Consider the following 17,535-nt stretch of genomic DNA (forward strand, 5'->3'; position numbering starts at 1 on the left):
ATTTGTCAAGTCATTGCTCAGGCATATGGATTAAAGGGTAAAATTTCACCTTTTAGGTTAAAAAGCTCACTCTACTAGGAGGGTAAGTGCTTCATGGGCAGTGCATCATCAGGTATCTATGGCTCAGATTTGCTAAGGGGCTACCTGGTCTTCACTTCATACATTCACAAAGTTTTACCAAGTGGATGTAAGAGCCCGAGAAGGGGCTCATTTTGGAAGTGGCGTACTTCAGGCAGCAGTATAAGCTCTTTCATGCCCAGGGGCAATTTTGGGGTTACTGTTGTCCCCCCTCCCATGGGCATTGCTTTAGTACATCCCAGATAGTCATTATTCCCGGCTCCGTGTCCTGTGATGTACGATAAAGAAAATAGGATTTCTCTATCGTCCATTGACAGACGCAGCCTTATCTTTATCAGCTGAATGGGTTGTGCTGCCCCCTGCAGGAGTAGTCTAGGCAGGAAAAAATTTACATTTACACGCCGATGGGGCTGTCCCCACAGGCATAACCCACACACACTCAGCAAACCAGTTTTTCTGCCTAGAAAAGGAGTAGGACCTAGGTTTCCTGCTGGGACTCTGGTCTCAGTTTCTTTATTCTTTTCAAAATATTTTTATTTTATTTCTCTTTACTCACTTTGCTAGTTAGTGTTCAGGGGGATTTTCCTGGTGATCTACAAGCAATGCCGGCTGGGGCTTTACACTGAATATTCTAGATCCTTATGGTCCCCCCAGCCTGGCCTACGAGTGTGAGCAGGTTATAGTCCTGCACTAGCCCTTGCCACGATGGTGCCCCTTTCCGGATGGGGATGAGCCTGCGAGCGGCTGCCTCGCCGGTATGCGACGACCTGGAAAACCCTGAGTCACAGCGTACCCCTCGTCTGGCAGCACCCCCACTTCGGGTGGGAGGAGGTTTGCCCGGAGGCTCACTCGAGGCCTCTACAGAAAGAGATTCTGGCAAAATGGAGCATTGGGCCAGAAGATTTGTTGGAGCCATCTCACAAAGTCGGCTCTCTACTGGTGGATCCAATCACCGGTTCTGTGTCAGGGCAAGTCTTTCCTACCGCTGTTCTGGACGGTGGTCACCACGGACGCCAGCCTGTCTGGCTGGGGTGGAGTGCTGGGGAAGCTCTTTGCCCGGGGGACTTGGGCAACAGAAGAGTCCTCATTGACGATCAATATTTTGGAGCCGAGGGTGTTCAAGCTTTGCTTGTTCCATTGGATGAGTCGGCTATGCAGTTCTCCAGTTCGGATACAGTTGGACAATGCCACGGCTGTGGCTTACATCAATTATCAAGGAGGCACCAAGAGTGTCCTGGCAGCTAAGGAGGTGCCCGAGATTATGGTTTGGGCGGAAGCCAATGTTCATGCTCTCTCTGAAGTCCACATTCCGGGTGTGGAGAATTGGCATGCGGATTAGGTCGTCAGGTGTTGGATCACGGGGAATGGGTCCCTTCATCCAGAGGTGTTTCACCACCTGTGTGCCCGGTGGGGGACTCCGGAGATGGATCTGTTTGCGTCTCGCCTCAACAGGAAAGTCCAGCGGTTTGTGGCCAGGTCTCGGAATCCTTTAGCTGATGCCACAGATGCTCTGGTAGCTCGTGGAGCCAGTATCCGCCTGATTTATGCCTTCCCTCCGCTCGTCCTCCTGCCAAGGTTTCTTCGCCGGGTGGCAGTGGAAGGCATTCCGCTCGTTCTGGTGGCACCCGACTGACCTCGGCGGTCTTGCTACGCAGACCTGGTAAGAATGGTCGCGAATCCTCCATGGCGACTTCCTCTATGGGAAGATCTGCTGTCTCAGGGACCCATCTTACATCCTGTTTACGGTCGCTGGCTTTAACGGCTTGGCTGTTGAAAGCAAGGTATTGAGGGATAGAGGTCTTTCTGACTCAGTGATTCCTACCCTTTTGAAGGCCAGGAAGTCGACATCTAGGAAGATCTATCATCGTACATTGAAATCATACATTTCATGGTGCGAATCGCTGCAACTGCACCCTCGCTTGTTTTCTATAGCTAGGGTTTTGGCCTTTTTGCAAAAAGGGGTTGAGCAGCATATTGCGTTGGGTACTATCAAAGGTCAGGTGTCAGCCTTGGCCATTTTCTTCCAACATCTGTTGGCTACGAATAGCTTGATTCGCACTTTTATTCAAGGGGTGCGTCATCTGGCTCCTCCGAGGAGATCCCCATTGCCTCCGTGGGATCTCAATCTGGTTTTGTCTGTTCTTCAAAAGCCTCCTTTTGAGATATTATGGAGATTTCTCTGCCTCCCTTGTCGCAGAAGGCTGCCTTTCTAGTGGCTATTACTTCTGCTCGCAGAGTATCTGAGTTGGCGGCACTGTCCTGTCGTTCACCTTATTTGGTGGTCCACAGGGATAAAGTGGTCCTCCGTCCTTATATGTTTTTTCTTCCTAAGGTGGTGTCGGGTTTTCATCTTAATGAAGACATCATGTTGCCTTCCTTATGTCCTAAGCCTAAGCATCCCAAGGAAATTGATTTGCATTCTTTGGATGTGGTTTGTGCGAAAAGAGTTTATCGGACGGTTACAGGGTCCTTCAGAAAATCAGACTTTGTCCTTTAGGGTGAAAAGGTTTGGCTGCGTCTGCTGCGACCATATCCAGATGGATCAGGCAGACGGTTGTTCAGGTTTATTCAATCAAGGGTCGGGTTCCTCCTTTCCCTATGAAGGCGCATTCTACTAGAGCGCTGAGTGCCTCTTGGGCTTTTAGCCATCAGGACCCTGTTGTACAAGTCGATGGCAGCAACTTGGTCATCTGTGCACACCTTTACCAAGATCTACAAGGTTGATTTGTTGGCATCTTCGGATGCCTCTTTTGGCCGCAAGGTTTTGCATCCTGCTGTTTCGTAAGAGAATGTTTTTTGTTTCTCTTAGGGGTCTTTTATTGGGTGAGCTCCTGTTTGGTTGAGCGTCATGTTACCCAATTGGCTAAGTTTAGCCTTTACGCTACTTCTGGTTGCGTTCTTCCCACCCCTCATGCCTACACTGCTTTAGGACGTCCCATTCAGCTGATGATGAGGCTGCGTCTGTCAATGGACGATAGAGAAAATATGATTTTTGTAAGATCTTACCGTAAAATATTTTTCTCTGAAATTCATTGACAAACGCAGCACCCGCCCCTCTGATTTGGGGATGGTTTTTTCTTCACTGCTTGCAACTAAGCAGGTTTGCTGAGCTGAGTGTGTGTGGGTTATGCCTGTGGGGACAGCCCCATGGGCATGTACATTTTTTCCTGCCTAGGCTACTACTGCAGGGGACAGCACGACCCATTCAGCTGATGAAGATGAGGCTGCATCTGTTAATGGACTTCAGAGAAAAAGATTTTATGGTAAAATCTTACAAAAATTTTATTTTTTTTTCTTTAACTTACCTGTAAAATCCTTTTCATGGAGTACATCGCGAGACACAGAGGTCCCTCCCATCTTTTCTGGGATCTTCATTGCTTGCTTCAAAACTGAGGTCCTTCCTGTATGGGAGGGGTTATATGGGAGGAACTTCCTGTCTATTGGTTGCCACTGTCCAATCACCTAAAGGTAGCATATAACCCAGATAGTCATTATTACCAGCTCTGTGTCCCGTGATGTTCTCCAAGAAAAGGATTTTACAGGTAAGTTAAAAGAAAAATCCTATTTTTCAGTGCTGTGAGGATCTAGGGGTTTTTCCACTTGCCTTTTCAAGAGGCCTTGTTCGTTCTTCCTTTTTTAAGTTGTGGTTTAAAAAACACTTGTCCCATAGAACGATCATGGCTTACACACGTTTCTCCTTTTTAGGCTTTCCCTTAAACTGGTATTTAAATCCAGTTATGTCAGTATTACTAAAACCTCTGTTCAAACCTATCTGGGACAACTTAGTGTAACTGTCTTGTAAGGTAGTCTTTTTTGTGACCATTTCTTCAAACAAAAGGGTTTCATAAGTGTAAAGGTCTTTTAAGACCAAAAACCTAATTTTTACCAACGAGAATATCTGCTTTTCTGAATAATGAAGATATTGTGTTGTCTTCCCTGTGTCCGACACTGGTTTACCCCAAGGAAATTGCTATCCATTGCCAGGATGTAGTGAGGGCCATCAGAATTTACCTTTCTGCTACTGCTTCTTTTAAGTAGGCTGATTATCTTTGTCGTTCCAGAAGGCTCTAAAAGAGGTTCTTCATTTTTAATAGCAACTATTTCTAAGTTGATTCCACAGGTTATTGTGTAGGATTGTGTGTTGCATGATAAAATGCCTGCTTAATATTTCTGTACTCACTGTAAAATGCTTTTCAATGATTTTTTTTTTTCAGGGGACAAAGCTTCCTCCCCACATATGCTATGTATGTGCCTACTGTAAATTCCCCCTGTAGGCACCAGTATAACACTAAGTTACTTATTGTCAAGCTGTGTCCCTGACTCTGGGAAAACTTTTTTTTTTTGGTGAATACAAAAAGCCTGGATTTCGGCTTTTAAAAAATTAGTGCAGTAAGAGAGCTGGCAACTACAAACTCCAGAAAGCCTAAGGCTGGGTACACATATGCCGAATGTTGGGAGACATTTGCCAGTTCAAAAAAAAAAAAAAAAACAGCTGACATTCAGGCCGTATATATGTCAGTCTGACGGACGAGCATGCTGGAAAACCAGCAGCTGACCGACTCCTGATCAGCGCTCTCAACCACTGGGTTGAACGAAAAAAAGGCTGGCCATAGATGAGTCACTATCCACACAATCTAGTTGGATGGGGGAATCCTCCCCGCTGTGTCGTTGTATTCTACCAGCAGGAAGACTTCCCCGCCATCAGAATACACTGGTCAACGCTGCAGTCTGTAACCCACAGTGCTGACTGAGCAGAAATTTTCCAACAAGGTGGTTAAACAGTCAGATGGACTTCTGCTCAATCACAGTGGCCATATATGGACCGATTTTCTGCTGGTTTCTGCTGAATATCAATCCATGCATGGCCCAGCTTTTGTTTTGGGGCTCTAGTGCCTGCTATCAACCTGCACATGTTTAAAGTTAATTTTTTTTTTTTTCACCTTTTAGATTAAATAATGCATGAATGTAATAATCTTATTGTGCCATTACCAGTAATAACTAATATGATCCTACATTTTTTTTTCTTTGATAAAAATGTTTCACAGGGACAGCCATATGTGCATGTTTGCAGGCTCTGCTTCTCTGTACTGGCATGTCAATTTATTCTGCTCCTTTTTGAATGTAAAGAACAATACAATGCTTAGATGGTGTATCCTGTTATCGCAGCTGCTTAGTCAAAGGGCGGATTGGACTTGTTAGAGAGACCGCCACTACAGTTAAAATCTACAGAATATGTAAATGAAATACCCCCATAAAAATATGACTCTGAAAGACTTGGAAATACACTACAGTTTACCTGTTGGCTGTAGAATGTAAGAATGTGATCATACCACAAAATTTGTTCTAAAGTGTATGTGAAGCTCAAACCTTTTTATTTTTTTCTCTAGTTTAAGAAAGCATAGCCAAAGCCAAAAAATAAAACCTTTAATGTTTTAAAAGATTTTATAATGTCATTATAAGATTTTGCAGACTGTCTTGCTGGGGAGATTTCTCCATTTCCTGTCCTGGAGATGCAACAGGAAATTGCAGGAAATCTTTCTAAAGTAAACAGAATTTTCTTCCTAAAGAGTTGTTGCTGGAGCCGGTGTGCTCGTTCCATTGACATTTGTAACTGGATTTCCCCTAAGTTTTTGTCTTGACTAGGGATGTGCTCGGGCATCCTAGTATGAACCCACCTGAGTGAATCCACCCACAAACTGTTCCTGTACTGCATCAATCATAGGCGGCTGGTATATGTGCAAGTGTGGCCCAAACAGGTGACAGCTTCCTGGTAGGCTTTCTCATGTTGGTTTGGGCTAGGATATAAACATGCCCAAGCTCATCACTTTTGATGACGATGGTCAACTAGCACTAAGAGAGGGTGAAACTCCTCTGTGGGGACTATAGAACTTAACAGTGTCTGAAGCCTAGCACACACAGAGTTTTTTTTTATTCAACCCGAAGGGCTGGATGAAAAAAAACAAAAAAAACTAAAGAGCTCAGGAGGAGATCTTGTACGAACAATCTGATGATGGTACAGCAATCTTCCCGGCTGAGCTATTGTGTTCTGACAGCAGGACAGGCCATCGGGACATACCCCCACCTGCTAGAACACACTAGTCAATGCTCCCAGCTATTGGCTATGAGCGCTGACGGCAGACCTTTTTCATTCATAGCCCTTCAACAGAAGTTGGACCGGCTGCTGTACACATGGGCCAAATGTCGGCAAGTTTTTCCTATGAATCGGCCGATACCGCCCGATATTTGTCCAGTGTGTACGTCCCTTAACCACTTAACGACCGCCCAACGACTATTTACGTTGGAAGTTTAAACCTAAATACCGGTGTTATGGCAGCAGATAGCTGCCATAAGCCTGGTATTTTTTTAAACTGCGGGCGGTCGGCTTTCCGATAAGGGTGGTCCCAGCGGCGGATTTGCAGCAGGATCACCCTTCCGGGGCGGCGGAATAGGTGGCCCCCTCCTGCCGTGTCCCGGTACTTTTCCCCGCTTACCGGACCCGCCGGCAGCGGGGAAAACGATCCGGTTCCGGATCCTCACAGACAGGATGTAGAGTGAGGGCAAGCTTGCCCTCACTCGAATAGCAATAAAAATTATCACATTTTTTTATTTAAAAAAACTGTGTAAAAATAAAAAATAATAAATAAAATAGTAAAAAAAAAAAATTAAAGCGCCCTGTCCCCGTTAGCTTGCGCGCACAAGCAAACTCATACGGAAACCCCGCCCACATATATAAACGGTGTTCAAACCACACATGTGAGGTATCGCAGCAATCATTAGAGCGAGAGCAATAATTTGAGCACTAGACCTCCTCTGTAACTCTAAGATGGCAACCTGTAGAAATGTTTAAATTGTCGCCTATGGGGATTTTTAAGTACCAAAGTTTGTCGCCATTCTGTGAGCGTGCGCAATTTTAAAGAATGACATGTTGGGTATCTATTTACTCTGCATAACCTCTTTTACATTATGGAAAAAAATGGGGCTAACTTCACTGGTTTCTTATTTCTTAATTAAAAAAAGTGAATTTTTTCCAAAAATTACGTTTGGAAGACCGCTGCGCAAATACAGTGTGATCTAAAAATATTGCAATAATCTCCATTTTATTCTCTAGGGTCTCTGGAAAAAAAGAATATAATGTTTGGGTGTTTTAAGTAGTTTTCTAGCAAAAAAAAAATGATTTTAACTTGTAAACACAGAGTGTGAAAAACAGGCCTGGGGCTTAAGTGGTTATGCCTTCCCTACTATTGAAAACTGAAATAAATAGGATTTGCCTTAACATACACTTTAGACAACTCATGGGAATATGAAAAATAGCACAGGTTTCATTCAAAAATACATGTATATCGTATTGATTAGTATATGCTAATGTGCAATGCAAAGCAGGACACACACCCATTCTTTTAGCCAGTACTTCCCAATTAAAGTAATATTTGCATACAGTGTTTACAGTTGCAAAGTTGATTCACTCTTAGTATGCACCAAGTACAGAATACGATCTAATACTAATTCCTTTTATTCTGGTTGGCACGGGAGGGACATGATGCTGCTGTGCTACAAAGCTGCGTTTTTTCCTCTGGAGCTGTAAGAAAAAAAGCTTTATTTTTTTTACCTTTAAATCTTCTAACTGGTAACGCTTCTGCACTTGCCATTGCATGATCTCCATTTCAATGTGAGTGTAGTCATCTCTCATCTTTTTTTTGCCACTCTCACTGTACTGTAGTCACTTAGTGGAAAAACCTACTACGATATCAATAGTTAAAATATGTTTCTAACGTTTTCCTTTCTCCAGACACTGGAAATTACAGGCAGTGCTTGCTGCAATTGGCTTTTCTTTTGTACTGCTGTTAATGAGAGCCTTATATTGTCTTTGAATCTACTGTGAGAGAGGGTTCAATGTCTGTGTATCCATTGCTTTACTGTTAAATGCCTGCGACAGACATAAGGTATATTGCAGACCACTACACCATCGCAGAAACCACATACATCATTAAGGAGCACATTCCACATACTGCAATTACACAAAGGAGTAAAAATCTTTTGTATTATATATTGTATCTTGTAGTAAACAGAAAAACATAGTCACAAATATAAAATCACTAATGTGAAATTCATAACAGCTGAACCTTTTCAAATGGTGGAATTAATATTCTGATTTATCTCCAAATTTGTAGTATTTTTCAATAAGGAAAAGCTTCATTGTTTCCTATATTAAGTCTTATTTATCAACTTGCCTCAGGGCAAGCAGATTCATAGTTATCCTATGCTGAAAGAATGACGACTGGACAATGGTAGTTTGAATCTGTTTGGTGACTATGGAGCCATATAGCAAGATCTTATATAATGCACGTTGATAAAGAACGCCCACCTTATCGGACTGGCACCTCTTCTCCCATGTGAAAGCAAATTCATCCCAGACATCTGTTGCAAAGCTTACGGTTTTCAGCTGTTCATCTTCAGTCTCTTAATTGGTACTCTGTACAATGGCCTGTAGCAGTTTGTGTGGCTTTTAATGTGAATCAATTTATTTGTATGGTGTAAATGTGTAACTTGGATGTCTAATGATTATCTGTTCTTTCCACACATTTTACACTTTTCTGCCATTTTTTGCATCCTTAAAATGTTTTGTAATTGAATGGCAAAGCAAACCTTGTTTGTATATTTTTGTAGATTTGAGAATATATGTGATGCATGTTTAAGGGGCTTTTTCAAGAGTTCATCAAAAGGTGGACCCTTGCTGGACAACGCTATGTCCCTGGCACTTCATCTCAACTCAAACATTTTTTTTGCCTGGCTAGCTACGTGGAGCTAATCTGTGTAATTGATGCCCGACTGCGGACATATACATCTTTGTAAGTAAGCATTACTAATTTTGAAAGGTGAACCTATTTTTTTTTTTTTTTTTTTTTTTTTTTTAGAAGAATTGGCCCCTCCTCATTATACTCTTTTTGCGGGTGAGGTTTCCAGCAAGGGTTTATTGTATTTTAGAAAATCCCCTTAAATATGACAAATAGCACGCCTGACACTTAAATATGTCAACCTTGTAAACTGAAGATTATTCAAACCTTTTGTATTCCAGGAACCGTACATGGAAGGTGTAAATCCATTCATAAAATGTAACAAGCATCGTATGATTATGTTCTTAGATGAACTTGGGGTGAGTGGAATTTCTCTGAAAACTTTGCCTTTTCTGTACTCAGTGTGCAGCAATTTGGAGAAAAACACTGACCTGGTTTAAAAAAAAAATAATAAATTCCCATACTTATTGCAGTAATAAGCTGAGGGTTTAAAAGCTTTCAACATTTAGATATCGAATAGCCATTATACTCAACTGGACTTGTTCTGTAATGTTGAAGATGGTGCGTCTCTCATTTTTCAGTTCTGATAACTGGAGGGAAGATACCACAGCATTTATATACACACAGGTAGCACCAACATCTTGATTCAATAGCTGATTTATTATTGATCCACATGAAATTACAAAACCTGGAAAAATGCATCTAACCACATTATCAATAAGCGCAATTGACACTAATCGTACAGCCTTTCTAATCTGATTTTAAGTCCATTTAAAATGTCACATTTACTTTTTCCAGACAAGTTTCAAATATTTTTACCTGTAGGGCTGTATTCACACAGCAATGTAGAGCATTGTACTAACTTTATTTGAAGTGTACAAAATGCATACTTCACTGCAATATACAAGCAGTGCGATGTGCTGTGTAGCTGTACATTGCCATGCTATTCGACATGGGGTGCTGCGATAAAATATAGCCTGTCTGCATTTTACTGCAGCGCAGCCCTATGCTGCGTTGCAGTGTGAATGGGACACACAGGGAACCCTTTCTGTGTGACCCTGCAGGGACCAGACTTTTTATCAATGCATATGGTGTAAATTCACTCCAAAAGTGCACGTTGGGTTTCTTCCTGTACAAGCACAAGAGGCCTCCTAAACGTGTAGCCTTTCACAGTTTTGGAAATAAAGATTTATGCTACAGGGGAAGTATGTAGACTATTTTGCACAGTCTGAGAAATCTTGACAGCGATCATGTCTCATTTGTGTCTAAAGTATTGGGAAATATAGAATGTAGAATTTGTTGATCTCTTTCTAAAGTGAATGTTAAAGGCTAGGAATATGAAAAGTGTAATTGCTAACTTGTTTTACTTTAAACATTTTAGTAGCGATAGAAAATTTAAAACAATATTTCTGGTTAACACCTGAAAAACATTACCGTACATTATTTTAACCACTTCTGCCCACCCACAGGACATTTACTGCAACTAGACAGCAGCTGCAGGCACCATGACATACAGGTACATCACAGCACACTTGCATGCAGCAGTGCGATCACATGACCGAAGTGTTAGGTGGATATAGCAGATCATGACACTTGATATACAGCTGCTGTGAGCGACTGGGGTATCGTGATCGATATGACCAACCATAGCGATCACATGATTGCAATGTAGGCAAAGCTGTCATGAATGGCTTCCATTAACCACTTGCCGACTGCTCACAGTATATTTACTGCGGCAGTCAGCCCCTCACAGGCAGAGCGACGTAGGTCTACGTCGCTAGCCTGTGAGGCTCTGGGGAGCGAGCGCGCGCTGCTGGAGGCGCGCTCCCGGACACCCCCCCCCCCCCCCCGCGTGTGTGACCGGCGGACCCGATGTCCGGCGATCGTCGGGGGAGAGGGAGAAAGTCAGGCGGCTTGTGTAAACAAGCCACCTGTCATTCTCCTCGGTGTAAAAACACTGATCACACGGATCTACTATGTAGATCCGTTGATCAGTGTCCTTACAGCTCAAGCCACAGCCAATCACAGTAGAAAGCACGCCCCTCCCTCCCAAATAAAGGGACACACACAGCCCCTCCCTCCCAAATAAAGTTAACCCCTTCACTACCAGTGTATTTTTACAGTAACAGTGCATATGTATAGCACTGGTAACCCCAAAAGTGTCAAAAATGTCAGTCAAGGGTCCGATCTGTCCGCCGCAATGTCGCAGTCCCGCAAAAAAAATCGCAGATCGCCGCCATTACGCGTTAAAAAAAACAACAAAAATGACAAAAATCTTTCCCTTTGTTCGTAAACGTGATAACTTTTGCGCAAACCAATAAAAATACGCTTTTTTCAATTTTTTTTACCAAACATATGTAGCATAAAACAAATTGGCCGAAAATGTTAAAAAAATTTTGATTTTTAAATTTTTTTGGGGGGAATTTCATATAAAAAAATGTGAAAAATATTGTTTTTTGCAAAATTTACGCTCTTTTTTTGTTTATAGCGCAAAAAGTAAAAAGCGCACAGGTGATCAAATACCACCAAAAGAAAGCTCTGTTTGTGGGAAAAAAAGGACGTAAATTTCGTTTAGGTACAGCGTCGCACGACCGCGCAATTGTCCGTTAAAGTCACGCAGTGCCGAATCGCAAAATACCCCCTGGTCGTTTAGCAGGAAAATCCTCCGGGGGTAAAGTGGTTAATAACCACTTTCTTCCTGTTATGCTGTGTTTGGCTCACAGCTATTAGATGGTACCTGGCTGTAGCCAATCGCAGCATCATAATAGTAAGCAAGTTGTTATGAATGAAAGCCATTCATGACAGTTAAAGCTATTGCTTAGAACAGATCATCACAAAAATTGTCACACAAAATTACAACTTCAAAAAACTCGCCGTGCTTCTTTCTAAATACCTTGGACTATCTACTTTTCAAAAGGGGTCATGGGGGGAGGTTGTATTTGTACGGTCTTGGCATTTTCAGGCCTCAAGAAATTAGATATGCTTGTCAGTACATCAGGACCTATCGATTTTCAACTGTTTGTGTGTTTGTGTATATAATATATATATATATATATAATCATAGTTTGTGGACTCTCACACAGACAGAATAATATATACTGATTTGGGTTATTTTTACCAAAGAAAGTAGCACACTACATTTCGGACTAAATTTATGAAGAAAGATTATTTGGTTGCAACAAAGAAAAACATGTTTCTCTTTCGTTCATTGACGCGGACACAGCTCCTGATATTCTTAACCATTGGGTTATACTGCTCCCTACAGGTGTAGGACACTAGGCAGAACATAATTCTGACTACACCCATGGGTAGTCCCGGGGGGGATATACTCCCTCTCTCTGCTATAGCCACTAAATTTTTTTTTTTGCCTAGTCAGGAGTAAGGACCTATTTCCATGCTGGGATCTTTGGCCCCGGCAAAAATGTTTTAGATAGAACATTTTTTTTGTACTGGATTTTTTTCTACAATCAACTGCCGAACTGGGCGACAAGCTGGATAATCTAGATCCAGTGGTCACCCTAGTCTGGCCAGCAAGCGCGCGCAGACTTCAGCTCCGGTTGGCCGTGACATAACTATACTAGACTGGGGCTGGACTGCGAGTTCACATATGACCAGGTCTTGGCCCGAGTCGCAGCGTTCCTCCTGGCCGACAGTCCCCCATTTGGATGGAGAGGGGTTCTGTCTGTAGCGGTGCCCGCCTGATAACTGGTATGGTCAGTAGCTGTCTCCCCTCTCCCCCTGGAGGGTTTTGGGGTGGACGTGGGTCCCTCCTTGGGACAGACGGACCCCTGGTTTTCCCTCCTTCGCGCAGGTAGCCCCCCCGCTTGCCAAGTCCCTCATCCTGCCCCCCCCCCCCCAAGCTGGGACTATTTGGGTATTCTGGCCACTTTCCTGGGATGGGAGCAGGGTACTAACTGGCGATGGGGCCAGGGGGGTGCTCCGCCGGCAACCGGAAGATCGATTGTGCAGAAAGGGGGTTGTACCTGGTGGGGGCTCCTGCCAGGGCCCCCCATCCTACCTGTATCTGTCCTTGAGGCCTGGTCTCCCTCCTGGGTCCCTGTAAGCCTTGTGGTGCCGCCATTTTGTTGTAGCCTGTGTCTTTTTATGCACGGCCATGTTTGTGTAGTCCGGCGTCCATTATCTTGTGTAGCGGTGGCCATGACAGTGGAGCCCTGTGGGCGGCGATTTCGGTGGTGGGAGCCCCTCTTCATCCCCTGGTGCTGACTCCTTGATAATTTTACTTCCTGATTGCTGCATGTGTAGTGTAGAGTCTCCTGGTGGCTGCAGGTGCCTGTTTCTCTGTGGTTGGTGAGTCTGGTGGGGTCCTCTCCCCCCTCTGCGGAGGACTGCTTGGTGCTCTGTGCCTAGCGACCGGGTGGTGCTGCCAGCGCAGTGGAAGTTGTCCCTTAGCAGTCTTTTACACTTTGTGGGGTCTCCCAGATGACTCATGGAGTCTTTTCGAGCACATTTTCCCACCTGATCCCCTCTCTGGGGCTGCGGGGCCCTCTGGGTCCCAACCATCCATCCATCCATCCATGCACTGACGGCGGTCCTGGAGTCCCTTGTGTCCTGGGTGGAGGTGGCTTGCGGGCGACAGGCTCATAAGATCCCGAATTCCGATTTGGCCGCTGCAGATGTGGTTCACCCTGCTGGGTCTGCAACCACACGCCTGGAATCCTCTGATAGTGAAGATGATTCCTCCACGTCTGCGACTGCACACAAAAAGGTGCTGGTGGATACATTGATTGTATCTGTGCGTGAGACCCTGAAGATGGAGAGGGCAGCTGAAGCTGTGACAGTGGCGCAGGTGCCCTTTGGCACTCACAAGCCATCCAAAGTGACAAAGGAGTTTCCTTTTCCCTGCCTGTTTTGACAGAATTGTCGCTAAAGAGTGGGGAAAACCAAAGCATGCCCGTGGGGTCCCTGAGCGCTTTACTAGGCGTTACCCCCTATGAGGTGTCCCTTCTTAAAAAGTGGACTGTGCCACCGGTGGTGGACCCTTCGGTTTCCAAAATAAACAAGGCAACCATGATTCCGGTTGAAGAGTCCCAGGCCTTTAAGGATCTGACTGACCAGAAAGAGGAGGCTGTGGCCCACACTATGTACACTCTGGCTGGTTCGAGAATGAGGCCGGTATTCACCATTGCCTAAGTGTCGTAAACGCTGTCTGAGTGGGCTAAGCTCTTACACCATGACCTGGAGGGGGAACAGCTCCCCTCGCCTTTGCCAAGCTGGCGGACCAGCTAGTCCAGAGGCTGCAGTTTATTTGTGATGCCTCTTTGGATGCGGCTCCGCTGATGGCTAGCCTCTCTCCTTTGGCAGTGGTCCTTCGGCCTTTTTTTTTGGCTCAAGTGCTGGTTTGCGGATCAGACTTCTCAAAAGGCTTTGACTGATCTTCCTTTTCAAGGAAATCACCTGTTTGGTTACCCTGCATGACATCATTAAAGGTCTCACGGGGGGGAATAGTACTTTTCTTCCGCAGGCTACTAAGGGCAAGGAACCTTGTCGTAGACCTGGGCCTTGCTTCTCCACTCATAATAACTTTTTTTGTCCCTCAGGGTCGACTAACAAGGGCTCAAAGCCTTTCAGGCTTCTCCAGACCCGGGAACAAGGCTCCTTCACCTTGACGTGCACCCCCACCCATATCGGGGGTGGGGGGGTGTCTTCACTGGTTTCCGGGCCCATGGACTTCCCAGGTGCAAGACAAATGGGTCCACAAAGTCATTCGGTCTGGCTGCAAGATCGAGTTTTGCTCTTTTCCTCTGGCAAGTTTTTTTCCTTCCCACTTGTGTCTGTCTCCAGACCGCTTATAGGGCCTATTTGGGGCGGTACAAGTCCTGTTGCTTCAAGGGGTGATTGTCCCAGTTCCGACCTCAGAACGTTTTCAGGGTTTTTACTCAAACCTGTTCACAGTTCCCTGGAAGGAAGGCAAAGTGCATCCAATCCTGGACCTCAAGGTGCTAAATTGCTTTGTGCGGGTACGGAAGTTCAGAATGGAGTCCATTCAATTGGTGGTGGCTTCCCTGTGTCAGGGGAATTTCCTTGCCTCTATTGATATCAAGGATGCCTACATTCACATTCCAATATGTGCCAGTCATCAGCGTTTTCTCTGCTTTGCTGTGGGAGAGAGGAGCATCATTAGTTTGTGGTGTTACCCTTTGGTCTCGCATCTACTCTTCAGGTCTTCACTAAAGAGTTAGCCCCGGTGCTAGCTTTGCTACGCCAACGGGGGATCGCGCTACTGGGCTACTTGACGATCTCCTCCTGCGAGTGGATTCTCCCTCTGCTCTGGTGGAGAACCTGGAGATCACAATACAAACTTTGCAGGAGTTCAGCTTGCTTCCGAATTTTCAGAAGTCTGCTCTGGTTTCGTCCACAAAGCTGGATTTATCTGGGCCTGACTCTGAACTCGGCCTTAGCCAGGGTGCTCCTTCCTCTGGACAAACTCCAGAAATTGCAGGCTGCTATTCGCCTCCTGCTGTCCAACAAATGGTCATGCCTCTGGACTTGCATGCGGCTTCTGGGCCTGATGATGTCTACCTTCAAGGCTCTGTTTGCACAGTTCCATACTAGGTCCCTGCAAAGGGAAATTCTGACCAAATGGGACAACACTCTGTCTCTGGACAATCTGATTCGGCTGAGTCGGGGCAAGAAGGAGTCCCTGATAATGGTGGTGGTGGCTTCGTTCTCCGGTGCTTCGGCTGGGAAATTCCTTCCTCCCCTTGTATTGGACAGTGTTCACCACGAATGCCAGCCTGTCCGGCTGGGGAGGCATCCTCCGCAAGCATTCTGCTCAGGGGATTTGGACGCTGGAAGAGTCCAGACTACCGATCAATGTCTTGAAACTCCGAGTGGACGGATCTTCAGGGTTGTCCAGTGCGCATTCAAATCGGACAATGCCACGGCCGTAGCTTATGTCAATCACCAAGGAGGCACAAGAAGTGTCTTGGCGGCTCTGGAGGTAGCCGGCATTCTAAGGTGGGCAGAACGGTTCATTCCAGTCCTCGCCATTCACATTCCCGAGGTTGAAAATTGGTAGGCAGGTTACCTCAGTCGGCAGGCGTTGGACCACAGGGAGTGGTCCCTTCATCCGGAGGTGTTTCATCATCTGTGTCTCCAGTGGGGCACCCCCGAGGTGGATCTGTTGGCGTCTCGGCTCAACAGAAAGGTACAGAGGTTTGTGGCTCGGTCAAGGGATCCGCTGGCGGACACCACAGATGCGCTGGTGGCCCTTTGGGGTCAGTTTTAGCCTTGGGAGGTTTTTTGTTGTTCCCACCCCTCATGTTTAACCACTTAAGCCCCGGAGGATTTGGCTGCTTAAAGACCAGGGGGTTTTTTTGCGATTTTTTTTTTTACTGCGTGACTTTAACGAACAATTGCGCGGTCGTGCGACGCTGTACCTAAACTAATTTGACGTCCTTTTTTTTTCCACAAACGGAGCTTTCTTTTGGTGGTATTTGATCACCTGTGCGATTTTTACTTTTTGCGCTATAAACAAAAAATAGCGTAAATTTTGCAAAAATAACAATATTTTTCACATTTTTTTTTATATGAAATTCCCCTAAAAAAAATGTAAACATTTTTTTTAAATTTTTGGCCAATTTGTTTTCTGCTACCTATGTTTGGTAAAAAAATCACAAAAAGCGTATTTTGATTGGTTTGCACAAAAAGTTATTGCGTTTACTAAGGGAAAGATTTCTGTCATTTTTGGTGGGTTTTTTTTTTTAACGCGTAATGGCGGGGATCTGCGATTTTTTTTTTTTTTTTTTGCGGTACTGCGACATTGCGGCGGACAGATCGGACCCTTGACTGATATTTTTGACACTTTTGGGGTTACCAGTGACATTACTGCAGTAATCAGTGCTATACATATGCACTGTTACTGCAAAATGACACTGGCAGGGAAGGGGTTAACTTTATTGGGGAGGGAGGGGTTAAGTGTGTCCCTAGGGGCGTGCTTTCTACTGTGATTGGCTGTGGCTACTAGTGTAGGAACAGTGATCAACAGTCCTACATAGTAGAACCGTCTGAACACTGTTTCTACACAGGGGAGAATGACAGGCGGCTTGTTTACATCAGCCGCCTTACTTTCTCCCTCTGTACCGACGATCGGCGAGTGACCGGCGGACCCGATGACCCCCTGTGAACGAGCCGCGGCGGGTGCGCGCCCGCCCGCTATTGGCTCACAAGGAAGTGACAGGCAAGTGACGTTACCGATACGACACTCTGCCTGGCCGGGGCTGACCGCCGCAGTATGTAGTCGTGCGGCGGTCGGCAACCGGTTAACACTGCTTTGGGACGTCCCAATGGTTAATAATATAATGAACGAAAGAGAAAATGTGATTTCTCTGTCGCTCATTGACAGACGTAGTCCTCGTTGATTAATAACAACTCGGGTTATACTGCCCTCTACAGGAGTAGGACTAGACAGGAAAGAAAACGTTCTGGCCACACCCTAGGGGCAGTCCCAGAGGGTATATCCTCTCACTTCCTGCTACAGCAAATCAGTTTTTTTCTGTCCTGGCAGGATTTTTTTCTTAGAAAGATTTTTTAGACAGCTCTTTTCTCCAGTTTCCTGTGAGATCTTCAAGCAAGTAAGCTGGAACTGGGCGACGGGCTGGATGTTGAGATCCAGTGGTCACCCCAGTTCAGCCTACGAGCGCGT

General features: G+C 45.2%; 1 protein-coding gene across 4 annotated transcripts in view; it reads left to right on the plus strand.

The window, feature by feature from the left end:
* The window catches only part of RASA1 (RAS p21 protein activator 1), a 371,358-nt gene that overhangs the window by 342,762 nt on the left and 11,061 nt on the right, over positions 1–17,535 (plus strand). The window contains exons 23-24 of one of the 4 annotated variants that reach the window (XM_082265664.1): positions 7,600–7,656; positions 9,152–9,229. In XM_082265664.1, the coding sequence (XP_082121790.1) occupies positions 7,600–7,656; positions 9,152–9,229 (135 nt within the window). The remainder of the gene's footprint in view (positions 1–7,599; positions 7,657–9,151; positions 9,230–17,535) is intronic. The other 3 variants (XM_082265665.1, XM_082265666.1, XM_082265667.1) reach the window with 3 other exon arrangements.

Source organism: Pelophylax lessonae, assembly GCF_965119305.1.
Source record: "Pelophylax lessonae genome assembly, chromosome: 1".
Taxonomy (NCBI): Eukaryota; Metazoa; Chordata; class Amphibia; order Anura; family Ranidae; genus Pelophylax; species Pelophylax lessonae.